Source organism: Podarcis vaucheri, assembly GCF_965113315.1.
Source record: "Podarcis vaucheri genome assembly, chromosome: 14".
Lineage (NCBI taxonomy): Eukaryota > Metazoa > Chordata > Lepidosauria > Squamata > Lacertidae > Podarcis > Podarcis vaucheri.
Window position 1 is genome coordinate 26,095,595 of NC_138752.1, and position 15,113 is coordinate 26,110,707.

The window sequence follows — 15,113 nt, forward strand, 5'->3', positions numbered from 1 at the left end:
TGGAAGCTTCGCAGCACTGGACCAGTATCCAGGTTCTAGACTAATGTGTGGGACCTCAGTCTGAGGTCCACATCCCCGTATGGGAAACTTTCTGTGGGGGGCTGCACACCTGTGGTGGATGTGGCCAGAGATACCCCACCAATCCACCCACCCAAATTCAAGCCTCCACCCAGCCAAGTGGAGCCATCAATCAATCAATCAATCAATCAATCAATCAATCAATACTTGCTATAAATATTAGAAAACCAGATTTTGAAAACCAGGTAAGAGTTAGAAGAGAACCACACTTCTGAATGTGGTTTCCTTTCCTTTTTTAAGCAAGTTGGTGCTAAAAGAGGAGCCCTATCTAATACGACTTGTTTAGAATATACTTTAGCTGTCACCCAGCCTTCCGAGAGCCAAGCGGCAGGTCTTTGGGCTGCGGAATATGCCTTGGTTGATTTTCTTACCCAGCCAAGCAGAACGCGCAGGGAGAATCACGCGCGTTGAACAGTGAAGCCTGCGAGCTTAGTTGCAGATTTAAACCGAGGAGCGATGCCCTGTGGGACTGGCCTTTCTGATAGCAGTTAATCCTGAATAAACATTCACTAGGAAGCATTGCCTTCTGCCTAATGCATTTGCTTAGGGCTCCAGCGAGGGAAACTCCATCCCTAGGGAAAGTCACGCCGTGGCTTCTCTTTTCAATTCCGTGCAAATTTCTGAAAGCCAAAGCCACACAGCTGCATGTGTTGATTACGTGAAAAACTGCTTTTGTCAATACGCTGGCAGAGGCATGGTGTGCCATGAAACCTTTAATAAGCCAAGATTGAGGCGCCACGTGTTATTAGGTTAACATCCGTGCTCTCAAACTGCTCCTTTGTTTTCATTTCCCTATTCCTGTTTTGTCCCATTTAATTTGCCTTTTGGCAGCAGAGGTTGCTGGGGGGGGGTGCAGAATGCGCATTTAAAAATGTTTGTCAACAGCTTGGAGTTTCTAGACTACTTTTCTTAGGCAAGGAAAGTGTCACACAGGATTTTGCCTCAGTTGACTGTCCAATGTGAAACTGGAGGTAGGCTAGCAAACAGTACCTGGTGTTGAGTAGGAATTCCTAGAAACCAAAAAAAGCATTCATAAATGGATAAGGTAATTAGTTAACTTTCAAGGCAGTGCATACACACACACACACAGAGAGAGAGAGAGAGAGAGAGAGAGAGAGAGAGAGAGAGCACATTTTAAGCCATGGGTAAAATGTGGTTTCTGGGGCAAATGGAACCTTTTTGCCATTTGAATTTTCCACAACATTCTTACCTTATGTCATATTATGGCACCTCCACGCTTAAAAGCCATTTATAGAGCAGTAACTGCCTCTCTTTGGAACAGTTTTGGCTTGGGGCTGTTCATCCTTTCTCACTCACCGCCATCTTATAAATCTTCCTTCTTTATGACATGCCCCACAAGACAGCCATAAAAATATGCACTCAAGAAAATTACAGCAGTTATTTTTGACTACCAAATGAATTTATTTTCACACTTTTATTTTTTTTAAGCTGTGGGCGATTTCTGACATCTTTCAAGCTACAATTTCACAATTCCTTCCCTGCCCACCCCCAAATTTCACTCCTGAAGTTCCTCAATGCAAAAAAAAGAAGGGTATTTGGTACGAAGGTGCAAGTGGGACAAGGGGAGGGGAGGGGGTTAAATATGCTCTCTGTTCCTGTTTTAGAAAATGCAAATAATTTATTTATTTTTTAAATGCTAAATGAAGAAGGCTATATGAGTGAAGCTGTGTGATATGCCAAGATGACGAGCCTCAGAGGCTTTCCACTAGCACACTGTAAGTTTGGCATCAAGTTTTTTTTTTGGGGGGGTGTCTTTTAATAATATTCTGCTGGAGGACCAGCCCAAAATGCTTTGCCGCCTGATGGGGAACAGCAAACGTTTCCCCTCCTCCAAAGTCAAAGGGCATACCGTATTTTTCCATCTATAAGACGCTCCTGTCTATAAGATGCCCCGTATTTTGGGGCCTCAAAATTTAGAAAATAGGGGGGATTGAGCTTTTGGGGAGGATTATTTGGGGGGAATGCCGAAAATCGCTCAATTGCCGGAACGCAGCACACAACCGCTCACGTCGCAGCTGCCTGATCACTGCCATTAGCCCTCCTGCTTGCCTCTGTGGCCACCAATCATGCTCCCGCTTGCTGCGACAAGGGCAGTTGTCTACAGTATTGGTTGATTTTCGGCATCCACCCCCCCCCAACAATCAAGCAGCCAATCGCCGCTTACAATCTCGGGCTCGCACCAAAAAACCATTCGTGCACACCCCCCCTCAGCACTACCCATGTATAAGACGAGCCTAAATTTTGAACCTCATTTTTGGGTCAAAAAAGCTCATCTTATACACGGGAAAATACGGTATTACCCAGGGCTGGGCAAGTTATTTTGGCACCTATATGCGGAAATATTCCAAAAAAGCACCTCTCATGGGAGTAAAAAGACAATGAAAATGAAAAGGAAAAGCAATTTGCTGCCATTTCTTGACACTCAAAATTAGCTGCCTGAGGCAACGGCTTCACTTTGCCTAATGGTAGGGCTGCTAAGTTTTGTTGCACCTTTTTGAAGGCATTGGATAAATAAATGGACAAAGCAGGCTAAATGGAGGTGCAGAGAGCATTGTTGCGCTCAGGAGGGGAGCTGATTTAGGAAGCTGCCTTTTGCTGAGTCAGTCCAGCAGTCTATTTCTAACTCACGATTGCTTCTAAATACCAGTGAATGGGGACCACAAGTGGGGGGAGCCCTGTTGTGCTCAAGTCCTGCTTGGGGGCTTTTCCTGGGGGTAACTGATTGGCCGCTAGGAGAACAGGATGCTGGACTACATGGGCCACTGGCCTGATCCAGAAGGGTGATTTTATGTCCTTAAAAGGGGCCCTTTAAGAAGGAATTGTGTTGGAGCTGACTGAATACTGTGGTACCTCAGGTTAAGTACTTAATTCATTCCGTTCTTAACCTGAAACTGTTCTTAACCTGAAGCACCACTCGCTTTAGCTAATGGGGCCTCCCGCTGCCGCCGCACCACTAGAGCACGATTTCTGTTCTCATCCTGAAGCAAAGTTCTTAACCCGAGGTACTATTTCTGGGTTAGCGGAGTCTGTAACCTGAAGCGTATGTAACCTGAAGCATATGTAACCTGAAGCGTATGTAACCTGAGGTACCACTGTAATCAGCTGGGATTTGGTTGGAAATGGACGACTATTTTTCTTATTGTATATACCTAGTTGGAGTAGAAAACGGGTTTGCTACCATCTCCTCTATATGCAAGGAGCTCAGTCAGGTGGACTGACACATTCAGAGAAACTGTGTCATCACCTGCAGCTTGAAACCATCCAGAAGCACCTTTCCTGGTTGATTCTGCCAAATGTACCAACAGCCTTAATGCCTGCAATGAACGTAGATTCTGAATTACGTCGAGAGCCTTCAAGAGGTTTCGGGTCCCCTTGTGTGTGATCTAAAGGCACTTCAGCCTGGCAACATTGCCACTTCTCTGCTTAGCTCCAAGCAAGGTTCGCCAGTCAATTACCCTCTCTCAGAAAGCCTTTGTGCACTTACTTTTAGCATCTCTGTCTCCTTGGGTGTTTCTGTCACTTCAGAACCATGTGCAGAATAAAGGGGCAGCCTTGAGTTATCTTTTCGATGCAGTTAAGCTTGCAAGAGGGATGGGCTGTGGCTCAATGGCAGAGCATCTTCCTTGCAGATGCAGAAGGTACCCAGGTTCAGTCGCTGACAACATTCCAGGTAGGACTTGCCTGAAACCCTGGAGGAGCTGCTGCCACTTAGTGCAGACAATATTGAGCTAGATAGACCAATGGTCTGACTCACTGTAAGGCAGTGAGAGCCAGTGTGGTGTAGTGGTTAAGAGCGATAGACTCGTAATCTGGTGAACTGGGTTCGCGTCTCCGCTCCTCCACATGCAACTGCTGGGTGACCTTGGGCTAGTCACATTTCTCTGAAGTCTCTCAGCCCCACTCACCTCACAGAGTGTTTGTTTTGGGGGAGGAAGGGAAAGGAGAATGTTAGCCGCTTTGAGACTCCTACGGGTAGTGATAAAGTGGGATATCTAATCCAAACTCCCAAACTCCTATGTTTCTAAGATTATCTGTTGCTGCTTTTGCACTGTGTGTAAGGCAAGCATAACTGAACACCTGTAGCCTAGCTGTGAAAATTTTGAGACTTCACAGTAGAGGTGTTTTCTATCAAGAGCAGCAAGGGGAATAAGGCAGAGCCATTTAAGACAGTGGGGCTTTGGGGGCCTCAAGGCGGTAAAGTGTTACTAGATCAGGCTACTTGCAGCTGCTTTGTCTACCCAATATGAAAACAGAATATGTGGACATGGGGTTTATTTTCCACTAGCAAGGATGTTATTTTGAGCAAGCAGCAAAATAAGGAAGCCATACACCAAGTAAAGAACCAGATCTAGTTTATTCTAATTTGTGTTTGTCTGTCTGTATAAGTAACCACAGGCTAAACAAAACACCCTACCAAAAAAAATTCAAAAAATCTAGATTTTATTCCTCCCCTTTCTTTTTAAATACAGTGCTAACAATCGTAAGTTCAGTGGGATTTCAAAGAGCAAGAAATAGAGATTAGAAAGGGCAGAGAAGTGCTTTGCAAGTCACAGTTATTCCTGAAGAGGGCCGAAACAGAAAGTATTTTATTTGCCTTTATGATATCAACATTAACATGCATGGTAAGACTGTCCAGGCTTTTGGGGGAAGGTGCCAGACAAGCTCCCTAAGAGAGAGAGAATGTCAAAGTCTGATAAACAAACAGGACAGCTCCTACCAGACCATTGTTTCCCTGTGGCCAGGTTTCCATGTTGCAAATGCAAGCCACAGTCATGTGGATTGTCTAGACCGGGGCTTCCCAAACTCGGGTCTCCAGCTGTTTTTGGACTACAAGTCCCACTATCCCTGACCTGGTCCTGCTAGCTAGGGATGATGGTCATTGTAATCCAAGAACAGCTGGAGACCCAAGTTTGGGAAATGCTCGTCTAGATCATTCTTCCCCACCTGGTACCCTCCAGATGTTTTGGACTTTCATCAGCCCCAGCTGGCACCAGATTGATGAAGGTATTGTAGGCTGATGTAGATCTACAAGCAATGCTTCCTGTGCTTGGCTTGGCTTTTTACTTGGCTTGCTTGTTGATGGCCAGACAAATGTATTTTGGAATTCTAGGTGCAACCTTCTGCCCTCAGGACCTAATAGAGACTAACTCAATTTGCAATCTCCATCTTGGACTGAGCCAAAATGCTGGTTTTCTGGCTGTAACATTATCCTTATTTTTGTTACTTCTTTGTGTAACATCTAGCTTGATGAAGGACCCGGGAGGACTGGAAAGTGCGCTCCCTATTTTCTGAAATTTTGGTTGGTCCTAATAAAGGGGCTGCACAGTGGTGGGTGGCTTTGGTACAGCTGGGGTCTTCTTGTATCCTTATCAAAGAGTTGAGTGAAATATATAGGCAATGGGAGTGAGTCTACCCCCACCCACCCCCTCACTCTCATACACCCACACACCTTTGGGCCTGATTTTAATCTTTCCGTTGCTGCTAGAGATCCCTCGGCTTTGTGCCCATTCAGAGATGTTTTGCAAAAGAGCCTAGAATAATAGAATTGTAGCATTGGAAGGGGTCATGAGGGGTCATCTCAACCAATTCCCTGCAATGTGGGAATCTTTTGCCCAATGTGGGGCTCGAACCCACAGCCCTGAGATTTAAGAGTTGTGTGCTCTACCAACTGAGCTATCCCAGCAGCCACATGTTTTAGCAACAACCCAGCTGCCTTTGCTGTCCATACCCAGTCTAAGGCTAGTCCTATACCACTTCCCTGGGAGTAAGCCCCACTGGCCTGAGTGGGACCTCTAAGTAGGAATGTGTAGGATTCTGCAATAAATCAGTAAGCCCTTCAAACTGTGGGGTCTCTGAGCTGAAATACTCTGATCTTAAGATAATATTTCATAAAAAATAAAACCAGTTTTGTTCCCTAACATTATACCTCCCCACTTATTAAAACAGTAACACTGCCTCCCCCCGCCAAATGGGGGAAACCCCTGTGTGTTCCTCACCCACAGCAGGTGGATACATTGCCAAAGACAGGCATAGGCAAACTCGGCCCTCCAGAAGTTTTGGGATTACAACTTCCATGATCCCTAGCTAATAGGACCAGTGGTCAGGGATGATGGATACTGTAGTCCCAAAACATATGGAGGGCCAAGTTTGCCTATGCCTGGCCAAAGAGATGCTGGTTGTGACCACCAACTAAAGTCCTGTGTGTGCAATTCTTTTCTTTAAAGCCTCCCAGATCCTTTCACTCCAAATCTCAAAATACTTCAAGCCCCTCCTCTTCAAAGCAATGCAGGGAAACAGCCGGTGTGCTTCTTAACATCAGATCACATTTTCCTCCACACCTGGGAAGATGAGGCAGGGCTGAAGGTTTTTCCATTGGTGATGTGGGATGGATCTTCCTCCAAGTGCATTTAAAGGAAAATTTTTGTTGCTGGCTCTATGGAAGGGCTGTAGAGTTCAGTCCCTGGCACCTCCAGGAACTCCATTCCTGAAACCATGCAGAGCTTCTGCCAGTCAGTGTAAGCAATGCTATTAAGAGGACACAGATGAGGAAGGCTATTCTGGCAGCCCCAAACACTGGAACATTCGCACCAGGGAGAAGGAAAAATCAACAATGAAATTGAAAGAGACTTGTAAACATGTTTGCTTTTTGAAATCATCCTAGACACTGAATACAACAATAGAATGAAGGGTGCGCCAAAAGAAGGGGGGAAATACCACCAGCAAATGCAGCACATTATGGATGTCTGCCCCTTTAAAAGCCCTTAAAAATAAACCCCAAACCCTGTGAATGCCATACTGAATTGCAACTACATTGAGCTCTCAGAAACAGGGGTGGACACAATAAACGTGTCACAGAACAAACTGAAAAACTCCACTTGAGAAGTGCTTCGGGTGGCTGTCTGCACACCAGATTTATGGAAACCCATTAACTTAAAAATCAGCACACACACACACACACACACCAGGCCTACATAGAGAATGACATCTTGATCTCTTTGTTGTTGTTCCTTATGACTCTTATTATTGCTGTCTTAAGATACACATCTTTACAGACTATTTCAAATCTTCCAGGGCAGTTTTCAGAATACATTCCAGCACTTTTCAGGAAAGAAAGCAAAAAAGATGGCAAAGAAAAGACTTTCAACCTGGGTATTATGAAACAACCACATTGCAACGTCCGTTGACAAATTACGCCCTGTTGAACTAAGGACCGTAGGCCCCAGTCTAAGTAAAAGTCACTCGTGGTTAACTTGTTGTTTTCATGGGGCTTGGTCATGGCAGAATTTCAGATGGATTGGAGCCAGTGCCCATAATCTGCCCCTTTGAAGCAAGTGAGAGGTTTGCAAGAGCACAAATCTCCCATTCTTTTCAAAAGGGGGTTGTGTATAATGGATTGCTTGTGGGTTGTGGCCAAAGTGGATTCCCCTCCTGCTTTTTCTCCCCAAGGTAGCCAACTGTCTCCTGTGAATTCGAATGCTAATACTCAAGAGTCATTCGAAGGCCTTACAGAAAAAGTGCTCTAGAGAATTATGAGTGATTATAGTAACAAGAGCATTCATATAGGGCATTTCAAGTGTTCAAATGCACTTCACACACACATTGTCCCAGGACTCCTTGCAATACCCCTATAAAGTGGGACAATGTTATCCATCTCATTGGCTTGCGTAAGGCCATAGAAATGTGCGGCCAAGGTGAGATTTGAACTGGGGGCTTTGCATGAACATGTGACACACTATCTTGAGTTTCTCTCTGCAGTTTCCTCTCGCCGCAGCTGGGGAAGTGCGGCCAAATGAGCAGGCTTGCCATAGACCAGGGCCCCACATCTGCATGAACAGGGACAGTGGTGCTTATTGGGTGAAAGGTGTGGAGACCAACCGTAGGGGGAGCCAGAGCCAACAGCAGGCAGAGTACTTGTAAGTAAAGAGTCAGGTGGGGAGGGGGAAGCTACCTGAAGGCAGACCAAGGTTAAAGGTAAAGCGACCCCTCACCATTAGGTCCAGTTGTGACCGACTCTGGGGTTGCGGCACTCATCTTGCTTTATTGGTTGAGGGAGCCGGTGTACAGCTTCTGGGTCTTGTGGCCAGCATGACTAAGCCGCTTCTGGTGAACCAGAGCAGCACACGGAAACGCCGTTTACCTTCCTGCCGGCGTGGTACCTATTGATCTACTTGCATTTTGACGTGCTTTCAAACGGCTAGGTGGGCAGGAGCAGGGACCGAGCAACAGGAGCTCACCCTGTCACGGGGATTCGAACCGCGACCTTCTGATCGACAAGTCCTAGGCTCTGTGGTTTAACCCACAGCGCCACCCGCATCCCCAGACCAAGGTTAAAAGGGCTCTATTTGTATTAATGGATCCACAGGGGGACTTCATTAGGGCATAAAATGCACATTGGCATCGTGTTTTCTTCCAAATAAAATGGGAGCTGTAGTGTTCTTTGATTTGCAGAAACAATTTTCTTTTTCTTTTTTAAAATACTGGTCATTTGAAGATTCCCTAATTTTCAAAGCTGTCTCCCCCCTCAAATAATAATTGAAAGATCAAAATGTTTCAGTTGCAAAGGAACGTCCCTTCACTTCAATGAAAGGAGCCCCTGAATATGTAGATGAAGACTCTACCGAACAGGCAAAAAGTTTCATGTGCATCACATCCGAAGCAGAAGAGGATGCTCTAAGATGCAGCATCACGGATGCATTAGGTGTTTTGGACTTTGTCAGTGGTTTGGTGAACACAGTTGTCAATTTGCTGGCTATTCGAATTGGAAAGTGGAAGTTGATAAAGAGACAAGACGACTGCTTTTAGCAGAATTCACCATACTCCTAAACAGGCTTGCCCAACCCATTGCCCAAAGATGTTTTTGGACTAAAACATCCATCAGTCCCATGCAACACAGACCTTTTGGATGGGGCTGGTGGGAGTTGTAGTCCAAAACACCCAGAAGGCACTCGGTTGGGCAAGGGTGCCCTGAAATGACAAGGAAGCCCCCTTTCCTGCCTTGCTTGCAGAATCAGCCCCTCTTCTGCCTGTCACAAATTCCTGTGGCTATTTTGCTATGGAACTTTCAAATGCTTAAAGAAATCCCAAAACAAAAGGAAAATCCAACCATCTAAAAACAAAACACAGTGTAGTAGTAGTAGTAGTAATAATAATAATAATAATGTTAAAACTATTTAGGGGTTCACATCGATGAGGAATCTGTTGTTTCATACCAATGGGAAGTCCACATTGGATTAAGTCATCACATTTTTAAAGAAAGAAAGAAAGAAAGAAAGAAAGAAAGAAAGAAAGAAAGAAGGAAAAAAGAAAGAAAGAAAGAAAGAAAGAAAGAAGAAAGAAAGAAAGAAAGAAAGAAAGAAAGAAAGAAAGAAAGAAAGAAATTTCTACCTGATAGGCTACTATAATAGCACTAATCAAATGGCACAACGTTTTCCCTTTTAATCAAAGGAAGCAGTGACAAATATTTGTTTACAATATCACAATAACATGATATTAAATTAATAGCAGGTTCATACAGCCCTGGGGATTTGGAGCCAAAACTAGTCTAAAAAGTACGTATTTTGCTTTGGCAATGATCCTTTATTTAAATCTGAGACTTCACATCGCTTACGAAGAGAGATCGTGTTAAAAAAAAAAATCATTGGATGAGGTCGCCCTGACACAGATGTCATCAAGTGATGTACAATCAAAATAAATGTTCATTTTCTTTGTGTTTCTTAGCTATACAGTGTGAACTAAGCCATGTTCGACAGTGTGCTGGTGACAAGATGGAGGAACACCAAATACTGGCTGCACTGAGTCTAGAATGTATTGGATTCACTTATCCCCTCTTCTGGCTGTAGGAACTGGGCCTTCAGAGAGCAGGAGAAGAGGGGGGGAGAGCGTTTATTTTGAACAGCAGTTGCTTCCATCAAAGAGGCAACACTAGAAACTGCTTCTGAAGGGTTGTGAAGGGGATCAAAGTTTTTTAAAGGGGCATGGGTATATGTATGATGGTCTTAAATAGGCTTAATGAGTGTTCTCTTGACCTAGGGAATCTGTTCTGCAAAAGGGAACTGGGATAATTATTTTAAACTATGGGTAGTCAACATGGTGCCCTCCAGATGCTGTCAGCCTACATTTCCCATCAGCCCCAACAAACAAGGCCAATGGCTAGGGATGATGGGAGTTGTAGTCATACAACATCTGGAGGGTACCATCTTGACTACCATTTTTTAAACTTATATCCCCACTTTCCTCCAGGGAGTTCAGTCCACTTTTTTATTTTTGCACAGAGCCAGGTTAGTTTGAGAGATGTTGGGCTGGACCAGGGTCGCACAGTGAGCTTTGTGGGCGGAGGAATATTAGAACTTGGTTCTCTGCAACTTTGGTCCAAGGATGAGGAAACTGTTGTCCCCCAGATGCTATTGGACTCGAACTCCCATTGTCACTCACCATTGGTTATGCTGGCTGGGACTCTTGGGAGTTGGAGTCCTGCACTGCCTGGAGAGCCAGAGGCTTTCTATCTGGTCACTATGCTGTACCACACTGCAGGTGCTGTGCCATAATAGGTAATGCAAACTTGAGTTACGGAATATTGGGGGAGGCCAGTGTGGAGCACATAGAAGTCATTCCACACAGGCATGCTGGTGGCAGTTCTGCCATGCATGCCTTTAATCTCCCCTACCTGTGCTTACATTCCCTATTCAGGAATAATCCCTGAACAGGGCTTCTACGATGAGAATTTCTGAGGAATTCCCAGAGCTCATTTAGACAAGGGCTTTCACACAGCAGGAGAGCATCTGCCTTGCATTCAGAAGGGCCCAAATTCAGTCCCCAGCAGCCTCTCCAGGCCGGGAATGTCCTCTTTCTGAAAGCCTGGACAGCTGCTTGACAGTCAGTGTACTGTAGACTATAGTGAGCTAGATGGGCCAAGTGTTCGACTCGGGAGAAGGAAGCTTCCTATGATCCTTGGATCCCTGGGAAAGAACCAGAGTTGGTGCTAGATATGTATTTATTGGGTGGATCAGGAATAGCCAACAGCAGTGCCCTGCAGATATTCTCTGACAACGACACCCACCAATCTCTATTTTTTGTGAGGGTGAAATGCTTGCTTGAGGCTAGACGGGCCAGCCTGTTTTTCAAAGAGGAGTGACACCCTTTTCTCCACTCACTAGTCTCTCTCTCTCTTACTGCACCCTGCCACCGCTGCAGTGGTTTGCCCTCCTCTCCTGTTGCCCAGTTCTGAATAAACCTCTCACAAAAGCAACAGACTTATTCACGGACAGTTGACGCTTCTGCTGTCCTCGTCCGGTGATATTTACACTTTTTAATGTACATAAGCAAAACAGTTGATGGATGGGAAGTAGGGGGCAGTGAGGGAGTTGCCAGCTGATTCCCTAGTGCTGGTACTCCTGATGGAGAATTTTGGGGGTTTTGTTTTGTTTTAATCAGCTTATTTTAAAAGACCTTAAATACCCATTGTTACCATTAGCTGGTTTCCTCCCCGTCATCACCACACGGCCCTCTTTGATTTCTTCTTCTTCTCTTTCAAACAAATCATTATTATTTTCAAAAGAATCTTTTTTTCAATTCTTCTTTTCATCACCATATATAAAAATAGCTATTGGAATTATTTTTAAAAAATGAAACGAAACATGAAAATGGAAGTGGCTTCTCTGGAGGATAAGGAGGCAGTCCACAGGGTTCCTGCACACATCGTTTGCTCCTTCCATGGAAGAGAGATGCAGGGAGCTCCCACAGCCCAAAGGAGCCCCACAGGCATTTCAGAGTCCTTCCGCCCATCTCAATGGACTTAGGGGAGGGGGAGATCTTTCCCCTTCCTTTCTCCTCCTGACAGCGGTCACATCAGAGGGGCTCCTCATCCTTTCTTCCATAACCTTATGGCTGCTTTGACTACTTGTACTGAGGTAGGTCACCAGCCTAGAGAGAAAACACGCTACATTCTAAGGCTTCAGATATGAGGTCTATAACCAGCTGTGCCACCACCGGTGACCTAAAGAGCAACCGCCAGATTCGGAGAAGACATCTCCACAAGGAGAGAAGCTGGCTGCTGAGAAGCTCAGCCAGCAGCATCAAGTGCTTTGAGGCTTGGCAGAAGATGTCCACCTTTTAGCAAACAGGTCTGGTTCACATGGACACACACTTTTGACAGCATGTGTGCTAAAACTGGAACGAAGAACAAGCCTGCTGCATCAGGCCAACGACCCATCTAGTCCAGCATCCTGTTCTTACAGTGGCCAAGCAGATTGGAACCACCTCAATTCTGTCCCCCACCCTCCCAAAAAAATTGACACACACACACACGCACCTGTGCGGCATTCCACATTTTGGGTGAGAAATGCTCAGTGCTAAAGCTTTGCATGTATATAGTCTCCTGCTCAAATTCTAGCATAAAAATATCTCAAACCGGAGGGCTCCTCTCTGCCTGCAATCTCCAGGAGATGCTGCCAGACAGGACAGAGTGGGCTTGGCTTGATGGCTTACAGAAGGGAGAAACTACAGCTCATCCCAAGCATGTATGGGGAGGGCCATAGCTCAGTGGCAGAGCACTTGCTTTGCATGCAGAAGGTCCCAGGTTCAATCCCAGGCCTTTCCAGGTAGGGTTGGAAAACGCCTGTGTCAAACCCCAGAGAACTGCTGCCAGTCAGTGTTGACCAAGCTGAGCAAGACGGACCAATGGTCTGACTTGGTATAAGGTAGCTCCTTCTATTCCTATATTTTACAGGCCCTTCGTTTAGTTGCAGAGCCCTTATTACGCATGCAGGAAGCCCCACGTCCAGCCCCATGTCCAGCCCCACGTCCAATCTCCCACCATGAAGGATCTCTGGTACCAGGAGAAAGACTCTTTTCCACCTGAGTCCCTGAGGAGTTGCTCCAAGACAAAGGAAAAGGGTCATGGCTCAGTGGTGGAGCATCTGCTTTTCATGCAGAAGGTTCCAGGTTTAACCCCTGGCATCCCCCGGTAGGTCTGGGAGTGACCTCTGTCTGGACTGACCACTGCCAGTCAGTTGAGAAATACTGGGCTAGATGGATCACTGGCCGTACTCTGCATAAGGCAAGAACTGGACATTGAGAATGTGGATTCCACTGAACAGCCTTATGTACAAAGTGATAGGACTGTCCTCTCTGTGATGAAATCATTTGCACATGCAATCATCACGTGATGTTTTCAATCCTCACTTGATGTTCTGGTCATCAAGTATGCACAGATGTGGTGAACCAGCTCTGAGTGATAAAACTGGAAAGAGAGCAGCTCTTCAGTAGTAACCTGTGACCAGTAGTTAAGTAGTCGCTTACGGGCAAAAGTTTCATCTTTAGGTGACCGGTGGCCCTGCCTTTTTTTTTGCTACAACCCTAACAATCTTTAAAGTTCCTTTTAAAAAAACAACAACCAAACAAACATGATATAAAAACAACTCTTGACACAGTAAACCTCTACACAAGTTAACTAGCAACTTGCCTAAAAGTCAAGTTTATAACACTAAGGGGGGGGGATGTCATCGACAACCACTACTGGGGACGAATCCATGCCTGCTCATCGTCATTCCTCTTTTGGAGTCTCGGGGCCGAGTGAAGGAAGAGAGGCGAAGGAGGGCGAGGTGGTCTGACGACACAACAACATGGTTCTTCTACAAAAATGCTTCTTGAGGTAGAACATTGCTTTCAAGGTTTTGGAAGTGCTTTACATTGGAACGATTGTGACAATAAAGAAATACTTTAAAATAAAAAATAATAAAAAGGTAACCAACAACCAACATGGTAGACATGGAGTATGAACTTCTGAGGTAGTACCACAGCTTGTACTGACCAAGTGCTACTCTACTCTGTTCTGAAAACAAAAGGAAGACACAAGATACTTTGCTTCTTCCCAAAAGACATTCAATTCCGGTTGAGGTAGGTTCTGGATTTACTCGAGATGTTAGTCCAAGTATTTTCATTTTCTTTTCTTTTTTTTCAGTAGACCTTCTTGTAGGCCTGGGTTTTTTTATTTTCTCCTTTTTCTTTTTGACACACTCGCTTTGCCTTTAAAATAGTTCGTCGGCAACAAAACATCCTGAGAATTAGAGACAGAGAGACTTGAAACACATCCGACAAAAAATGTCGTCAAATGCACCGAGAAGTTTGGCCAACCAACTTAGCACCTGAACGTTTCCCCCCCCCCTCTCCCGGAGCTAGGTTAGAGAGGAGGGCCCCATTCCAATCTGTTTTCTCAACACATTTCACAATGGCAGATCTGTGGGAGAAGAGTCATCCTAAAGCTGCCAACGAGGGACTGAACGTTGGTGAACCAAGACGATAAGAGGTTCCCATCTCGGTGTCTTATGGAGTTGGCCAAGGAAGGCGCCTTGAGAAGCCACAAACGCAGTAGCTGTAGAGCGAACAGCTGGAGAGGAATGTACTAGGAGGCCTGAGACAAGTCAGGAAGAAAAAACTTCATGGAGCTTCCGCAAGGCTGCCTACCGATATAGATATATATATATTTATATATATATGTAATAAAAAAATTAAGAAACATATCGCAGAAATCTTAAAATTGACCTGAGATTGATGAGTCGGTTTAAAGACATCGCCAGGGGTAGGGTTGGGGGGGGGGAGTTGGTGGCTGGCGAGGTCCCATTAAGAGTCTTCAAAGTCTTGGCAATTATCCTTCATTGGTTGGAGCTTGGTTCAAAGCTGGCTCATCTTGGCTGGCGTTGAGGAGGGGCCTGCCGGGGGCCCCCGAGTGCGGGGGCTGGAAGAGGGTGTCGCTCTCCTCTTCGATGATGCTGAAGTCATCCGGCGGAAGCATGGATGTCTGGGTTTCGTCATGTGAGGTAGGAGGAATATGGTCCAGCTGGGGAAGGAGAGTGAAAAAATGGCTATTTGAATGCCCAAGAAGAAGACTGACTGTCCTCTTAAAATTTAATAATAATAATAATAATAATAATAATAGCAGGAGTTGCCTATCCCAGAACAAATGGAAATCATCAAGGGGCATGGCTTTGTGATAGAATACAGTGGTACCTCAGGTTAAG

At 45.3% G+C, this 15,113-nt stretch overlaps 1 protein-coding gene across 1 annotated transcript in view; it reads right to left on the reverse strand.

Moving 5' to 3' along the window:
* Positions 1-9,519: 9,519 nt before the first annotated feature.
* IGDCC3 (immunoglobulin superfamily DCC subclass member 3) overlaps positions 9,520-15,113 on the reverse strand; it is a 113,700-nt gene continuing 108,106 nt past the window's right edge. The window contains exon 14 of the mRNA XM_082198429.1: positions 9,520-14,932. Coding sequence (XP_082054555.1) covers positions 14,741-14,932 — 192 coding nt within the window. The 3' untranslated portion in view covers positions 9,520-14,740. The remainder of the gene's footprint in view (positions 14,933-15,113) is intronic.